Below are 17,498 nucleotides of genomic sequence, written 5' to 3' on the forward strand. Positions count from 1 at the left end.
GGCACTCCAATCTATAAAGTAAAATCTTAGAATATTTTATTAAGGCATCTCAAGCCATAATTAAAAACATGAGGAACACCTGACGCGTTTCTGGTGCTATACATGCACCCTTACTCAGAGGATTATGGCCACCAAGGTAAACGTTATGTCTGGCACCAAACCAACACAGCTCATCACCCAAAGAACACCATCCCCACAGTGAAACATGGTGGTGGCAACATCATGCTGTGGTGATGTTCTTCGGCATCAGGGACAGCAAAAACGGTCTGTGTCAAGTGGACGATTCATGGAGCAAAGTACAGGGATATTCTTGAGCAAAACCTGTTTCAGTCTGTCAGTGATTTGAGACTCGGATTGAGGTTCATCTACAAGACAATGACCCAAAGCATACTGCTAAAGGAACACGTGAGTCATTTAAGGGGAAACGTAAATGTTTGAGTGGCCGAGTCACAGCCCACACTTTATTTCAAGTGAGAACCTGTGGTCACACCTGAAGTTAGATGGTTTCCTCTGGTGAACAACAAACTTGAAGGAGATGGAGCAGTTTTGCCTTGAGGAATGCACAAAAATCCCAGTGATAAGATGTGGAAAACTCAGACTTATCCAGAGCATCTGTAATTTCTGCAATAGGAGCTCTACAAAGTACTGACTTTAGGGGGGTGAATAGTTATGCACACTAAAGCAATCAGTTATTTTGTCCTATTTGTTCTTCACAATGAAAAGAAAACCAAATGTTCTCAATTGTAGGCATGTTCTTTACATGAACTGATGCAAACCCTCAAAAAAAAAAAAAAAGCCAGTGAAATTCCAGGTTCTCTGGTAGCAAAACACAAAAAAATGGCAAAGGGGTGAATACATTCGCAAAACACTGAAATATTTGAATACTATATGTCGGTAGTTTCTTATTCTGTTGTGATTGTGTTACCGTTTGTTAGTAAATATTATATTATTCAATGTTTATCTATTTTTTTTAACAGATTCTTCCTTCTAAAACAGGAATGGGCAGAATGTAATATTTTCCCCAGGGGCCCCTTCAGCTCTTCACCTGGCCGTGTGTATTTACTGCGCATGCAAAAAACTGGGTCACGCTGCTCTCTGGGTGCGGTTTCATTTTCTCCATGCTTTTAGTGATTTTGATCTAAAAAGTGGCATTTAACAGATTTGATAAAAGTACGTTTCTCACCAGTATATACCAAGGGGTATATTATATCATCCTCCTAGACAGTGAGCTAATATAGAAACAGATCGTCCATATGAAAACCCAGGCTGCACTTCAAGTCATTGATGCCCCAGGTGAATGGGGGAAATTACTCTTTGGGTCTCCAAAATAATTACCCAGCGTCGCCTGCACCAAAGCAGCATATTGTACGTGTCTATCATGGGGATAGGCACCAAAATATGAAGCTCGCAGCAGGCGAGTCTGTCACCAGCAACCTTAAAATGAGGAGGGGCAGTAAATTCCATTCATTGGAATGTTGCTAGAAATGTAACAAATTTTTTGTAAATATTTATTTACTTTGTAGAGTTTGTTTTTAGCTAAGGCCTAGATCTGAGAAAGCTTGGCGACAACTCTTCTAACACCCATTATTGCTTCATCATACATTGTCGCCATACTTTCCTGGAAACCCAACAACTCAAGAGCAGGAAACGCTCTTTACAAATTTGCTATACAAGATTCTTGGAAAGAAAAGGTGTCAGTAGGTCCTGCAGTGATGAACATGTTGACCCTTATGTCAGGAAAAAAAAAAAAAGATATAAAATATCTCAATAGATTTTCAATGGATTTTCTAGGTTTCAAAACCGCTCGGAAAAATCCGCACCGTCTGCACTGCGTTTTTTTATTCCCATAAGGAATAATGGTAATGTACACTGCAGCAAAAACTGCTGCGGACCTGCAGCGGCCGGAACCGCAGCAGAATCCGCAGCGTGTGCACACACCCTGAAGGTGTGATCATTGGGTGTTCAACCCCCCCCCCCCAGGACACCATCCCATCAACACCATGAATGGGCTGTGTCGCTCTAGTGATACGTCTAGGAACATTGATGTGCTTGTACGGTCCATGATAATATGCTGCAATGCCCTTCTGGTCTATCCCAGGGATTTGACCCCCAATGATCACACATTTATGGTCTACCCTATCAAGAAAATAACTAATGATATACAGCAGAGATCATGGAATATTGACCAAAACAAGACAAATGTATCAATAAGTCACTACCTTGGGGGTTCGTCATATTCTGCTTCAGTCGACTCTAAAACTTTAAAAGAAAAAGTAAAAAAAAAAAAAAAATAGAATAAAAATTAGACAAACAGAAAGGAAAAAGAATTCAGATCTTATTTATTGATACAGTTCATGTATTATAAAGCGTCCCTTGCAGGTCACCATAAAACCTCCGCTATCTGTTACTTAATGCATCTTCTACACACACACTACAATGCGGGTGTATTCTGCTGTAACAACAGTCGCTGGGGAAAGTCTTGTTTCAAGTGACTAATTATGTCTAATAGAAACAAGTCTTTGTATACACAGGTTGTTAATTGTATGTGTCACATTGTCGCCAATATTTAACATACTAATAATATGGTCAATTACAGGTAAAATCTGTGAAGTGTCCAGTACATCACAGCGTCCCTGACGATAGATAAGCGGCGTTGTGTTTTGATAATACTAAAAACAATAAAGGAAGTAGCACAAAAAGCTGTATAGATGTGCATCACCTGCCTTACCTGCAGATACTCAATAATATGCCCTGAACTGTCAAACAACACAGCAAAAATACTTCACGAGAAAATAGTTTGCTTTACTGATCTCACACTAAGGCCGGAGTCACACTAGCGAGAAATACGGATTAGTGCTATGCACAAAAGGAACGCGGACCAATGTTAATCCATGGGGTAGCTCCCATTAGCCATTTTTTTTCTCAGTCTTATTATACAGGCAGAGATGCTTAGCACTTGTTGGCCCTTTTGCCTTCACTCTGCGGTCCAGCTCACCCCAAACCATCTCGATTGGGTTCAGGTCTGGTGACTGTGGAGGCCAGGTCATCTGGCGTAGCACCCCATCACTCTCCTTCTTGGTCAAATAGCCCTTACACAGCCTGTAGGTGTGTTTGGGGTCATTGTCCTGTTGAAAAATAAATGATGGCCCAACTAAACGCAAAATGGATGGAATAGCATGCCGCTGCAAGATGCTGTGGTAGCCATGCTGGTTCAGTATGCCTTCAATTTTGAATAAATCCCCAACAGTGTCACCAGCAAAGCACCCCCACACCATCTCACCTCCTCCTCCATGCTTCACGGTGGGAACCAGGCATGTAGAGTCCATCCGTTCACCTTTTCTGCGTCGCACAAAGACAAGGTGGTTGGAACCAAAGATCTCAAATTTGGACTCATCAGACCAAAGCACAGATTTCCACTGGTCTAATGTCCATTCCTTGTGTTCTTTAGCCCAAACAAGTCTCTTCTGCTTGTTGCCTGTCCTTAGCAGTGGTTTCCTAGCAGCTATTTTACCATGAAGGCCTGCTGCACAAAGTCTCCTCTTAACAGTTGTTGTAGAGATGTATCTGCTGCTAGAACTCTGTGTGGCATTGACCTGGTCTCTAATCTGAGCTGCTGTTAACCTGTGATTTCTGAGGCTGGTGACTCGGATGAACTTATCCTCCGCAGCAGAGGTGGCTCTTGGTCTTCCTTTCCTGGGGCGGTCCTCATGAGAGCCAGTTTCTTTGTAGCGCTTGATGGTTTTTGCCACTGCACTTGGGGACACTTTCAAAGTTTTCCCAATTTTTCGGACTGACTAACCTTCATTTCTTAAAGTAATGATGGCCACTCGTTTTTCTTTACTTGGCTGCTTTTTTCTTGCCATAATACAAATTATAACAGTCTATTCAGTAGGACTATCACCTGTGTATCCACCAGACTTCTGCACAACACAACTGATGGTCCCAACCCCATTTATAAGGCAAGAAATCCCACTTATTAAACCTGAGAGGGCACACCTGTGAAGTGAAAACCATTTCCGGTGACTACCTCTTGAAGCTCATCAAGAGAATGCCAAGAGTGTGTAAAGCAGTAATCAAAGCAAAAGGTGGCTACTTTGAAGAACCTAGAATATAAGACAGACAGTATTTTCAGTTGGTTCACACTTTTTTGTTAATTATATAATTCCACGTGTGTTAATTCATAGTTTTGATACCTCCAGAGTGAATCTACAATTGTCATAGTCATGAAAATAAAGAAAACTCTTTAAATGAGAAGGTGTGTCCAAACTTTTGGTCTGTACTGTATATATACAGTACATGCACACTAATATATATATATATATATATATTATACATACATACATATATACACACACACACACACACACACACACACACATGCTCCCGCATGGGCTCCCGCAGTAATTTCTCCACCAGTGAGTGAAGGCAGATATTAATAGCCTAGAGAGGGACCATTGTTTTTGTCTCCCCCCCGGCTAAAAAAAATCTGCCCCCAGCCACCCCAGAAAAGGCGCATCTATAAGATGCGCCTTTTCTGGCACTTAGCTTCTCTATTCCCATTGCCTTTAGCGGTGGCTCATGGGTTAATAATAATGAATTAATGTCACCTTGCTATTGAAAGGTGATATTAAGCTAGGTTAATAATGGAGAGGTATCAATAAGACACCTATCCATTATTAATCCTATAGTAGTAAAGGGTTAAAAAAGACACACATTAAAAATAATTTTAATGAAATTATCACACAAAGTTTGACAAAATTTATTATTCTGCTATTCAACAGAATTCCTTGTTGTCCTGTAAAAAGAACAAAAAATAAAAAAACAACAATATCCATACTTCTCCACCGTTCAGTCAGGTCCCCCCGCTGCAGTCCATCACAAGGGGTTAACTAGTTTACAACAGGGACCGGTGCTAATGCTACCGGCCCCGCTGTAAGCCATTGCAGAATGAATGAAATCATGTCTGCGCAGGCGCCCCGGCTTTTAATATCTGCCATCACTCACTGGCTTTCCCTCTCTCGCGGAGAAATTACTGCGGGAGCCCACGCAATTTTTCTCAACAAATTTACCTGTTAATTTAACACCTACATGTCCAAAACTTTACACGCATACCCTAATCTAATTATTAGTCAAAGACATATAAAAAAGTAAATGAAATGAAATGGTTTACTGTATGTAAACTATGTGTCATTTCATGTCCGGTTTTGTAATGATTTTACAGAAGCTGGCAATTGATTTAGGGGCTATTCTGCTATGTAGAACTCTATGAAATATATATATATATATATATATATATATACACACATACACACACATACATATATACATACACACACATTCTATGTGTATATATCTATTCTTTCGTTTATGTTTTAACCTGTCATTGGGATCCGTTATATGTCCATTTTGCAAGCCGGCGAGAAAAACTCGGCATATGGATGCTTACATGCGCAAAAGTCGCATCCTTGCCTTGCCAACGGATGACATACGGGTCAGGGATCATTTCTGCATATTACGACCGTAAAATACAGACCGTATTTTTATACGTTGTGTTCGACTACGGCCTAATCCTGTGTTACATCCTGTATTATACTCCAGAGCTGCACTCACTATTCTGCTGGTGCAGTCACTGTGTACATACATTACATTACTGATCCTGTGCTGATCCTGAGTTACATCCTGTATTATACCCCAGAGCTGCGCTCTCTATTTTGCTGGTGCAGACACTGTGTACATACATTACATCACTGATCCTGAGTTACATCCTGTATTATACCCCAGAGCTGCGCTCTCTATTCTGCTGGTGCGGTCACTGTGTACATACATTACATTACTGATCCGGAGTTACATCCTGTATTATACCCCAGAGCTGCACTCACTATTCTGCTGGTGCAGTCACTGTGTACATACATTACTGATCCTGAGTTACATCCTGTATTACACCCCAGAGCTGCACTCACTATTCTGCTGGTGCAGTCACTGTGTACATACATTACATTACTGATCCTGAGTTACATCCTGTATTATACCCCAGAGCTGCACTCACTATTCTGCTGGTGCAGTCACTGTGTACATACATTACTGATCCTGAGTTACATCCTGTATTACACCCCAGAGCTGCACTCACTATTCTGCTGGTGCAGTCACTGTGCACATACATTATATTACTGATCCTGAGTTACATCCTGTATTATATACTAATGCTTAAGGAATTAGGCAAACATAAATCATACCTGCCGATACAGGTGTCTTTTCACAATAAGCTATCCTGTGTGTACATTAGGAATAACAATACTACTGACCATTGTATACCTTGTTTTCTACATATGTCACCAGTTTACCCTCTGCAGCCTCTCTTTAATCAGTTGTCTCTTAGCTATTGGATGGAGACCGGTTTTTGTGTCCCATACACGGTACACACAGACATGAGCAATACTGTACTCCTGTCTCCATGTACCACATGTTCAGAAGTAGCAAAAGTGGAAAACATCATTATGCATCAGTACTGAGCTGACTGGATGTGAATCCAGCACTGGAGTGAGGTAAAATAATTGCTTGCCTCTGTTTGCTCTTGGGCTTCTCCCTTCTACTCTCTCCATAGGTTACGGCTCTCATTATAACTCTGACACCTCAGTCTTGATTTTAGTGGATTTATTTTTTCAGAGTAAGTTCTAAGATCAGGTAACATCTGCAAGGAGTTTGTATGTTCTCCCCATGTTTGCGTGGGTTTCCTCTGGGTTCTCAGGTTTCCTCCGGGTTCTCAGGTTTCCTCCTACATTCCAAAGATATACTGATAGGGAATCTAGATTGTGACGATAATGTCTGTAAAGCGCTGTGGAATTATTGGCGCTATATAAATGAGTAAAATAAATAAGTGGAAAATAAGAAGTGGCTCATTAATGGAGAAAGCATCAGATGTCTTTGATAAAGATATTTTGACTTTTATTTGCCTGTACTATTGAGGTGTGAAAGTTTAGTGAAACTACAATGACCATTTAAGCTTCTCTGTCATATTTTGGAAGATTTTTTATCTTCATTTTTTTTTTTTTAAATCACCCCCATTTCTGTTATTCACTTACCTACATGGTTATAGGAAACCCCATTTTCCTGTAAAGTCCCAGTGAAGAAGGCGCTGAGATCCACATTTAAGGGTCTGGTAGGTTTTGATGGAGGTGATCCCAGGGATTCAACTGGTGGAAGTGGTTTAAGTGGTGGCACTTTTTCTTTCCATTCGTTCTTTGGAACTAAATGAAAGTTATGCAACAAATCAAGCCGATGCACATTGATACAAAGTAGACAAATTAGAAGCAGAGAGTTCCTTTTATTCCTTAAAGAAGTTGTCCACTACTTGGACAACTTCTTCTCTTACCGCTTGCTTGGCACCCATAAAAAAAATAAAGCCTGTACTCACCTCCCGTGCCGAATGTATTTTATGCAAATTGAATCTGAATTATGGTCCGAGGTCTCTCCAGACCCTAGAGCATAAGACACATACAGGTGAAGCCAGTTTACATACACTTTATAAAAAGACACATCTGTTTTTCTAAATATCTGACATGAAATCAGTATAAACCTTTCCCGTTTTAGGCCAGTTAGGATTACCATAATTATTAATATTTGCAAAATGCCTGAATAATGAGAGAGAGAGAATGTTTTAAGGCATTTTTATTACTTACTGCAAAGTCAAAAGTTTACTCACACTTATGACTGCCCATATGATGTTGTCATGTGTTTGGAAGCTTCTGTTTTTGGGCAACATCTGAGTTAGAGACACACCTGTGGATGTATTTTAATGCACACCTGAAACACACTGCTTCTTTGTGTAGCATCATGGGAAAGTCTCAAGAAATCAGCCAAGATATCAGGAAGAGAATTGTTGACTTGCACAAGTCTGGCTCATCCTTGGGTACAACTTGAAGATACCTTGTTCATCTGTACAAACAATTATATGCAAGTACAAACAAGATGGGAACGTCCAGCCATCATACCGCTCAGGAAGGAGACGGGTTCTGTGTCCCAGATGTGAACGTGCTTTGGTCCGACATGTTCATATCAACCCAAGGACAAAAGCAAAAGACCTTGTGAAGATGTTGGCGAAAGCTGGTAAGACTGTCAATATCCACAGTGAAACGAGGACTCTATCAACATGGGCTGAAAGGCTACTCTGCCAGGAAGAAGCCATTACTCCAAAAGAAAAATAAAAAGTCAGATTAATGTTTGCAAATGCAAACAGGAACAAATACCTTAATTTGTGGAGACGTTTGTGGTCTGATGAAACTAAATTGGAACTTAATGACCATCGTTAGGTGTGAAGAAAAAAGGGAGAAGCTTGGAAGACTAAGAACGCCATCCCAACTGTGAAACACGGGGGAGGCAGCATAATGTTGTGGGGTTTTTTTGCTTCAAAAGGGACTGGTGCACTTCACAAAATAGATGGTATCATGAGAGAAGATTATGTGGCAATACTGAAGCTACATCTCAAGACATCAGCCAGGAAGTTAAAGCTTAGGCAGAAAAGGGTCTTCCAAATGGACAATGAAGTATACTGGCAAAATGGTAACAAAGTGGCTTAAGGATAACAAAGTCAATGTTTTGGAGTGGCCATCACAAAACCCTGATCTCAATCCTATTGAACATGTATGGGCAAAGCTGAAAAGGCAGGTGCGATCAAGGCGACCTACAAACCTGGATCAGTTACACCAGTTTTGTCAGGGGGAATGGGCCCAAATTCCGACCAACTATTGTGAGAAGCTTATGGAAGGAGATCCCCAACATCTGACCCAAGTCATTCAGTTTAAGAGCAATGGTACCAAATACTAATGAAATGGATGGAAACGTTTGTCTTTGCAGCAAGTAATAAAAATGCCATAAAACATTCTCCCTCTCATTATTCCTGCATTAGCCAAATATTAATAATTATGGCAATCGTAATTAACCTAAAACGGGAAAGGTTTATTCTGATTTCGTGTCAGATATTGAGAAAAAAACATGCAGATGTGTCCTTATATATAGTGGATGTAAACTTCTGGTTTCAACTGTAGGCAAAAAATAAAAACAAGTAACAGTTTTGAAGGCTGAAGGAAGACCTTATGTCCATCTCGTTCAGCCTATTTTTAGTGCAGTTGTTCTGCATTGTTGATCCTGGGGAAGGCAAAAAACCCACAGAGTAGAAGCCAATTTTCTCCATAGGGAAAAAAATTTCTTCCCCTAAGCTGGGTCAACCATCTACCTATAATATTCTGTTATTCGTAACCTTCTATACTGTTACTCACAAGAAAAGCCTCCATTCCTTTCTTGCATTCATTCAGTGAGTTGGCCATCACCACTTCCTCAGGAAGAGAATTCCAGAGCCTCACTGCTCTTACTGTGAAGAACCCTCTTCTATGCTGCTGCAGAAATTGTCTTTCCACCAAACGAAGAGAATGCGCCCTTGTTCTTCTTACTGTCCTTGGTGCAAACAGTTCATTGGAGAGATCTCTGTATTGCCCTCTGATATACTTGTACATATATATTAAGTCTCCCCTAAGTCTTCTCTTTTCTAGAGTAAATAGAGCTAATTTTGATAACCTTTCTGGGTATTGTAGTGAACCAACTCCATTTATCATTTTAGTAGCCCACCTTTGAACCCTTTCAAGTTCAGTAATGTCTTTCTTGAGCACCGGCGTCAAAAAATTGCACACAATTCTCCAAGTGTGGTCTGACGAGTGATTTGTACAGAGGGAGAATTATGTTTTCATCTCGTGTCCCCAGACCTCTTCTAATGCATCCCATGACCCTATTTGCTTTGGTGTCAGCTGCCTGACACTGGGCACTCCAATTTAGCTTCTTATTGACTAAGATGCCTAAGTCTTTTTCCATGTCCGATTTCCCCAGCAGTTTCCCGTTTAGTAAGTAATTGTAGCATCTGTTTCTCCTTCCCATGTGCATAACCTTACACTTATCTGGGTTAAACCTCATTTGCCATTTTTCAGCCCAATTCTCCAATTTACTCAAATCTGTCTGTAGTTGCAAACTGTCCTCCTTTGTGTTAACGACCTTATATAGTTTTGTCTCATCTGCAAATACTGATATTTTACTGTGTAAGCCATCCACTAGATCATTAATAAATATATTAAATAGTAGGGGGCCCAATACAGAACCCTGTGGTACCCCACTAGTAACCCTGGCCCAATCTGAGTATGCCCCATTAATAACCACTCTTTGTTTTCTATCACTAAGCCAGCTCCCTACCCATCTACACACATTTTCCCCTAGCCCAAGCTTTCTCCTCTTACTTGCCAATCTTTTATGTGGGACAGTGTCAAATGCTTTAGAGAAGTCGAGATAAATGACATCCAATGATTCTCCTTGGTCCATTTGAGAGCTTACATCCTCATAGAAGCTGATCAGGTTAGTCTGACCAACCTCCGTCTCTGTGCAGCCCTGCTTCGGAACACCTCCAGCCCTGTGCCGCCATGATGGTGCATGGTGACGCACACCGGGACAACACATGCGGGCTACTAAGCCTCATCTGACCTCATGACATTGTGGGGTCTGTTCAGCATCACAGGTGGCAAAGCCTATCAAACCAAAGCGGGGCTGCACAGGGGGACAGCTAAGGGCTTGGTGAGTTTATTTTTTTTTTTTTTAACCCCTTCTCAGCCCACTATAATCCGCAGAAATGGCTGCTGGCTACATTCAAGGAAAATTTGATTAGTCTCAAATTGCTTTGCTCATCTCAGGTTCTCATCCCTCCTGCTGTATAATAAAGCATTACACAATCCTGATCGTACCATTTATGATCTTTGTCGTCGGTTTCGGTGCGATAGGAGGAGGCAGCGAGACGTTGGTATTTGTAATGGCTGCAGGAGGGGGCAGAAGAGAGTCCACATCCTGGTAGATTTCTGCCGGTGGGGGTTTTGGCATAGAGTGTCTGTACACCTGCGGGCTGCTGGCACACACTCCATCACCTTCTGTCCTTTTGGAGTCCGAAACATAAAATGTTTTGCCACGTTTCGGCATGTCAATGTTCAAAGAAAACGAACTACGATTTGGTTTGACAGGCAGCTCGGGTTTGCTTGCGATGGCTGGCTTAGTTTGGTTCTCCAAGACGCTGATGACGCCTTGAAGTGCTGGATTGCTTCGAACGTTAGAAATTCTGGGAGTTGGCACCAGCTCTTCTTCTCTTTCTTTGGTGTACACCGGCAGGGTGTTGGCACGACCGGCGCTCTGAAACCTGTCGCGTATAGACTGAAAGTCTGATGTCTTTTCCTGAAGAGTAAAAGAAAACCAAAGATAAACGATCCAAATGGATGACAGTCTAAGTGTTGGAATAATGCTTATCATTGTATACATTGTATCAGCTACTACTTACTACTGTTTAATTAAGCATGAGTTTGTCTCCAGCAATAGTGTTATATGGCCAATAATTCCCTCACTGTGTGTAGCTGGAGCATATTCTACTTTCACCTTGCAAGCTGAACGACAACATGCTGAGATCCTAAGCTATAAGAAATATCAGTTGTAAGCGGTGTTATCTTTTTTGCTGAATAAATATATATTCACTGTTGAACGACTGGACATTAATCCGCTGCCAACAGGTTATGGGCCCAGACACCAAAAGACTCAGAGAACAGCCCAGAGGAGAGGAAGAATAATCAAGGATTGCTGCTAGCAGCAACTATGTGAAGTTAACAGTGCTGAATAAGACTAACCAGAACTAAGATGCTGCTGATAAGAGAAGGTATACATGCAGGAGTCTAGACCTGACCAACCGCCAGAAGACTGGATAAAGAAGGATCAAAAAGCACTCCCTCCCTCCCTGATGATCCGATTGTGCATGTATGTGAAACTGCAAAAGAAATGTGGGAATAGCTGCAAAAAGTGCATGAAAGGATAAATCTCAGCAACAAGCTCTATTTAATGAGAAAGCTGTATCAGTCTAAGCTAAATAATGGCCAAGATATGCAGGATTAAATAAGAAGTACTCTTGAAGTTGTGGAGTGCCTGCAGGGTATTGGGGAAGATCTAAAGGATTTCCATGTTGATGCACTACTACTAAGTGGTCTACCAGAAACCAATGACACACTAGCAACTGTACTAGATGGGCGCCCAGATTATGAGCCTACATTGGAGTATGTCAGAGGAAAGCTTGTAGAGGAGTATAAGCGAAAGACAGAAAGTGTAAGCAGCAGTGGGGTATCCAAAGCAGAATCTGCTTTAAAAACCCAAGATCGACCCAAAAACAAAAAAGTCATTTGAAGGAAATATGTGAGTGTTTTGTCTGCAAGAAATCAGGGCACCTAAAGGCTGACTGTAGAGTCTGGAAACCTAGAATGAATCAGCTGAAAAAAGCAAAATATTGATCAAAGGGTTAAAAGTGCGACTACTGTAGAATATGACACTTCAAGTACTGAAGCTACGTTTACTGTTAATGCAAGTACATCAAAACATGCATGTGTGTAGGGCAACTAGTCATATGACTAATGACAGATGTTTCTTCTCTAAACTTGACCAAATTAAGTCCGAGAAAGTGATCTTGGCTAATGGTCAGTATATGAATTCAGTGGGAATAGCAGATGGTTACATTAATTGTCAGGTCTCCCCTGCACAAAACAGAAAGATCCCAGTAAAGGACATTCTATGTGTCTTTAGTCTAGAACGCAATATGTTATCTGTGAAGAAACTCACAAGACAAGGAAATGAAGTTACATTTAAAGATGACAGCTGTCTCATCTGAAAAGAAGGCCACACACCAGCAGAAGGAAAAAATCAAAGATGAGCTGTACCAGCTAAAATGCAAGAAAAGTGTATAGACTCTATGTGCAAGACGCGTGTTCCTTACATAAATACAAATCTTACAGTATTACAGTAGATCTGTGTAATCAATGAGATATACTAGCTGTCTTAAAAGGAAAATGTCAAGAAAATCCTTTCCTTAGAATAGTACTACAAAATCAGAATAGATTCTGGAATTAAAGGAGTTGCCTGGTTCAAATAAATAAGTCTGCAGTCACTCTGAATCCACTCAGTGCATGCACTCTGTGCTTTGGGGATTTGCTGGTTTCCAACCCTGGACTGTAGGGTTTGTATGAGATATACATACTTTGGGTCAGTAGATGCGGTCTCGCTCCGTATACTTGTATGGAGCGAGGATATGCCCTTTAAATCAGACACACCCACTAGCCGGCCGCGTCACTAGGTGGGCCGCGGCCACAGCTCAATACAAGTGTATAGAGAGCAAGGCTGCACCCACTGACTGTGGGCATGTATAACTTGTTCATACCCTCTGGTCCCGGTCAGAAATTGGCAAATCCCCGAAGTGCACAGTGTGCGTACTGGGGGAATTGAAAAGTCTGCAGTACCTCTGTGTGACTACAGACTTATTGATTTAGGCCAGACAACCCCTTTAATGCACACAGATGTTTGTGGTCCAGTGAGTGCTCAAGCTCCTGGAAAGAAGAGATATTTCTCTCATTTATTGATGAATATTCAAGATATACAGCTTTCTTTCTGATTCTCAGCAAAGATGAAATTCCATAGAGAATTGAAATATATCTCACCGAAGTATATAACAAATTTGGGAGAATGTAAAAAAAAAAAAAAAAAAATCTGTGTGCAGATAATGGAACTGAATATACAAGTAATGAGACACAAAGCGTTTTAAGAAAAAAATGGAATCATGTTTCAGACCACTGTCCCATATAACCCTGAACAAAATGGCATAGCGGAAAGAATGAACAGCATACTTTTTGAAAGTGGAAAAAGTATGCCATTTGATGCAGATTTGCCAACAACATATTGGGATGAAGCAATCATGACAGCTTGACATCTTCAAAACAGAGTGCCAGGTAAAGCTTCTGAGAAAACTCCATTTGAGCAATGGAACAACAAGAAGCCTGAACTACAACAAGTAAGAATATTCGGGAATAAAGTATTTGTGCATATTCCCAAAGAAAAAAAATCATCAAGTGGGAATCTCACACAAAAAGGGTATCCTGTTGGTCTACAGTGAAACCCAGAAAGGATATAGAATCCTGCACCCAGAAATGAACATGGTCACAGTAAGCAGAGGTGTAATGATTAATGACAACTTTGTGTCTCTCAAGTCTCATCATACCAGTACTCCAGCTGAAGCAACGACAATCTCAGTCACAATTTCAAAGTTTGGTTAGGTTCTTCAACCACTGAAGAAACAGAAAAATCAGGTGAACCTGAAGTCAGGAGATCGTCAAGATCAAACAAGGGTATATCAGCTAAGCGTCTATCCTACTTTGTCAAAACACTGAATGAGTCAGAGCCGCAGTCATGGGATGAGATGCAACAACTACCTGTCCATGGAAAACTCAGGTGGATTAATGCTGCTAATGACAAAATGAAATTCCTTCATCAACTTCAAACTTGAAAACTCATCAAACTACCACAAAGCAAGAAAGCTATCAAATGTCAGTGGGTTCTTAAGACCAAATATGACTCTGAAGGCAAGGTTCACAGATTAAAAAGCAAGATTAATTGCAAAAGGATTTTCTTAGAAATATGGTGAAGATTGTTATGCCACATTTTCTCCAGTTGCTAAGCAGACCACATTGAGGACTTTAATGGCAATAGATGCTGTGCAAAAGATGTTTGTCAGACATTTGGACATCAAAACTGCCTTTATAATGGTGACATTGAAGAGGGCTTGTGCATGACTCAACGGAGGGTTATATCAAAGAGAGCGAATAGAATCTCGTTTGCAAACTACAAACATCTCTTTATGGTCTTAAGCTATTGGCAAAAGCATGTAACACCAAAGTTAAAGTCATTGAAAGAAAAAGTTGAAAGAAGTCAAGCAGATCTGTGTTTATACACAAAAAGTATAGACGGAACGTGGATCTATATTCTCTTATATGTGGAGATGAAGATGGAAGTTTTCTTCTAAAGCAAAATGCAAAAATCAACTCAATTCTGAATCAGTTTGGAATGTCAGAAGCCAAAAGGTAAATCAGCCGTAAAGGAACCATCCTACTTATTGTTGGAAGGAGAAGATGATCTGTTAGATAACAATGAGAAACACAGACAGGTAGTGGGGGCACTTCTATATATAGCAACTATGACTCGACCGAATATCACAGCAACAATTCGAATTCTCTGCAGATACTGTATGTGGAAAAACCACAACAAAAAGGATGGAATGCCATTAGGAGAGTTCTTCGATATTTGAAAGAAATTAAAGACATCGATTTAAGGATATCTGCAACAGGAGATCTAAAACTTACAGGTTATGTGAATGCAACTGAACTGACGACTTAAGTGATCGTCAATGGACACATGGATATTTGTTCAAGCTATGAGAAAGTTACATTTCTTTGTCAAGCAGAAAACAGGTGTCTGTAGCCTTGTCATCTACTGCAGCAGAGTAGGTGTCTGCAGCCCACACAAGTCAAGAGGACATTTGGTTAAACCAAGTGTTAGGCGATTATGGTAAGCCATCAACTTAACTGACCGTAATTTATGTAGGATGCCTTAAACATCCAAGCAGCGAGAAGATCAACAATAGAACCAAACATATTGATGTTAAACATCATCATCTACGTGATTCAATGGGTGAGAGGCGTCTGACTGGGATCCAAGGGTTAACAAAACAAACAAACAAAACAATAAAAGCATAAAATACAGATGTAATGTTACCAAACAGTACACAAAAAAATAAATCCAGCCTAAAGTCCTCAAATAACGTTGCCATATAGACCTCAAATACTACCGTCATACAGTCCCTGAATACCTCCATATAGTGCATAATGCCAAAAGCCTAGTGTCCTACTACCACCATGCAGTACAGAAATACATCTATACAGTACATATCAGAAGCCTATAGCTCCTAAATATCAAACACATGAACACGGGCAGTGTACATTACACAAAAACGACTAAAGTGCCTAAATAATACCGCCAAACAGTGCACAAATACAGGGAATAACAAGAAAGCAATAGCTTACGGTGCCTAAATAATACCGCCAAATAGAGCACAAATACTGGGAATAACAAGAAATCAATAGCTTACGGTGCTCGTGGAAAAATAAAGGGTCCAGATGTTGGAGACTAGTATGAGCACAGCGCACCTGACACTAACTTAACGCAACCCATCTATACAATCTGCCCGGAGGATACAGTAGATATTCCAGGAAAAAAATTTCCAAACCAGTTAAAATGCTTTGACCTGAATGGAAACCAGCACATCCTTACTGGCCGTACAGCGGAGCCCCCGACCACGGCTGCGATGCTTTATATCTGCTATCTATAAACGGCTCCAGTGTTGACTAAACATCGGCTTTGCTTGTGTTTATGATAAAAACTTGGATGAAGCGACGAGAATAAAACATTTATTGTTCCCAGAGTTTCCTCTGAACCTGCGGCTGTGATCTCTGGTTGATGCAGAAGATGAAGGTACAAGAACGTCCTTACCCAAAGTCTTTACAGCGCTTGTAACCTTCCACAAGGTCCAAGAATTCTACTGCCATACAGTGCTGAAATAGCAGCGCTATACACTCATCCGTTTTTCATAGGAAAAAAACTGCTGAAACTCTGATGGTAAAAACTGACACAAGGACCAAGGACTGATGTCGCGCGAATCCAAAACGCTGATGAAATCCGGACTGTTTTTTGCGCAATAGTAAAGTCACCGATGTCTGAATGAAGCCGTAGACAAGTTACGTTTTTGCTGCGTTTTTTATTGCCCTTGGCAGCAAAGTTTTTTTTTTTGCTGCATTTTTGCTGCAGATCTCGTGTCATTTGTCTACACTACATGTTTATAAAAGTATGTTTTATTCCCAAAAACGCAAGGTTGCATTTTTTCCAGCGTTTTTGCATTTCCTTATTGCGTTCTATTGTGATAAAACGTTACAAAACCGCTGAAAGAATTGACATCCAGCAGTTTAAAAAAAAAAAAAAGCAAAAACGCAACGTGTGCACATAGCCTAAGGCAACAAAAGGTTATGGTTCCTTTATAGTCCACAAGCTCAATCAATGACTCCAGTCGGAGCGGCTGCCAAGTGACAGCAATTTGATTTTCATGTTATTATGTCCGTAGAGATCAATGTAAGAACAGAAAAGTGATTAATGATCAAAAATAATTAATCTAATCATGAAGTGACGAGACTAAAGTTTTTGATCCCAGTGGCGGATGAGGGCGAGCCCCCGACGCGTGCCGTATACTGGAGGACCAAATGATAAGACATCATAAAGTAATCACTGTATAGTGAGCTGTGACTGTTCCAGTTCCCTGCACCACCCGATAACGAGCAGCTGCAGGGAGGATACAACTTTGTTTTCGCCCTGCAGCTGCATTTCCAATTTGTCACATGCACTGGTTTGAAATGCTATATGTCTGCAGATGAACCCTATATCTGCACATAAATAGTGTTGTATGAAGTGACAGGTTCCCTTTAAGACTTGAAAAAAAAAAACTGCTGGAAGATAAAGTAAATACGATGCCGATATTAGGACAAAACAGACACAACCGGACTGACCAGCTTTCACCG

At 40.7% G+C, this 17,498-nt stretch overlaps 1 protein-coding gene across 2 annotated transcripts in view; it reads right to left on the reverse strand.

The window, feature by feature from the left end:
- The window catches only part of FYB2 (FYN binding protein 2), a 57,888-nt gene that overhangs the window by 37,301 nt on the left and 3,089 nt on the right, over nt 1-17,498 (reverse strand). For both annotated transcript variants that reach the window (XM_073544554.1, XM_073544555.1), the window contains exons 2-4: nt 10,773-11,250; nt 7,080-7,244; nt 2,220-2,259 (exon numbers count right to left, since the gene is read on the reverse strand). In XM_073544554.1, coding sequence (XP_073400655.1) covers nt 2,220-2,259; nt 7,080-7,244; nt 10,773-11,250 — 683 coding nt within the window. The remainder of the gene's footprint in view (nt 1-2,219; nt 2,260-7,079; nt 7,245-10,772; nt 11,251-17,498) is intronic.

The sequence above is a fragment of the Dendrobates tinctorius genome, unplaced genomic scaffold (assembly GCF_039654945.1).
Source record: "Dendrobates tinctorius isolate UK_male_01 unplaced genomic scaffold, ASM3965494v1 ptg000138l, whole genome shotgun sequence".
Taxonomy (NCBI): Eukaryota; Metazoa; Chordata; class Amphibia; order Anura; family Dendrobatidae; genus Dendrobates; species Dendrobates tinctorius.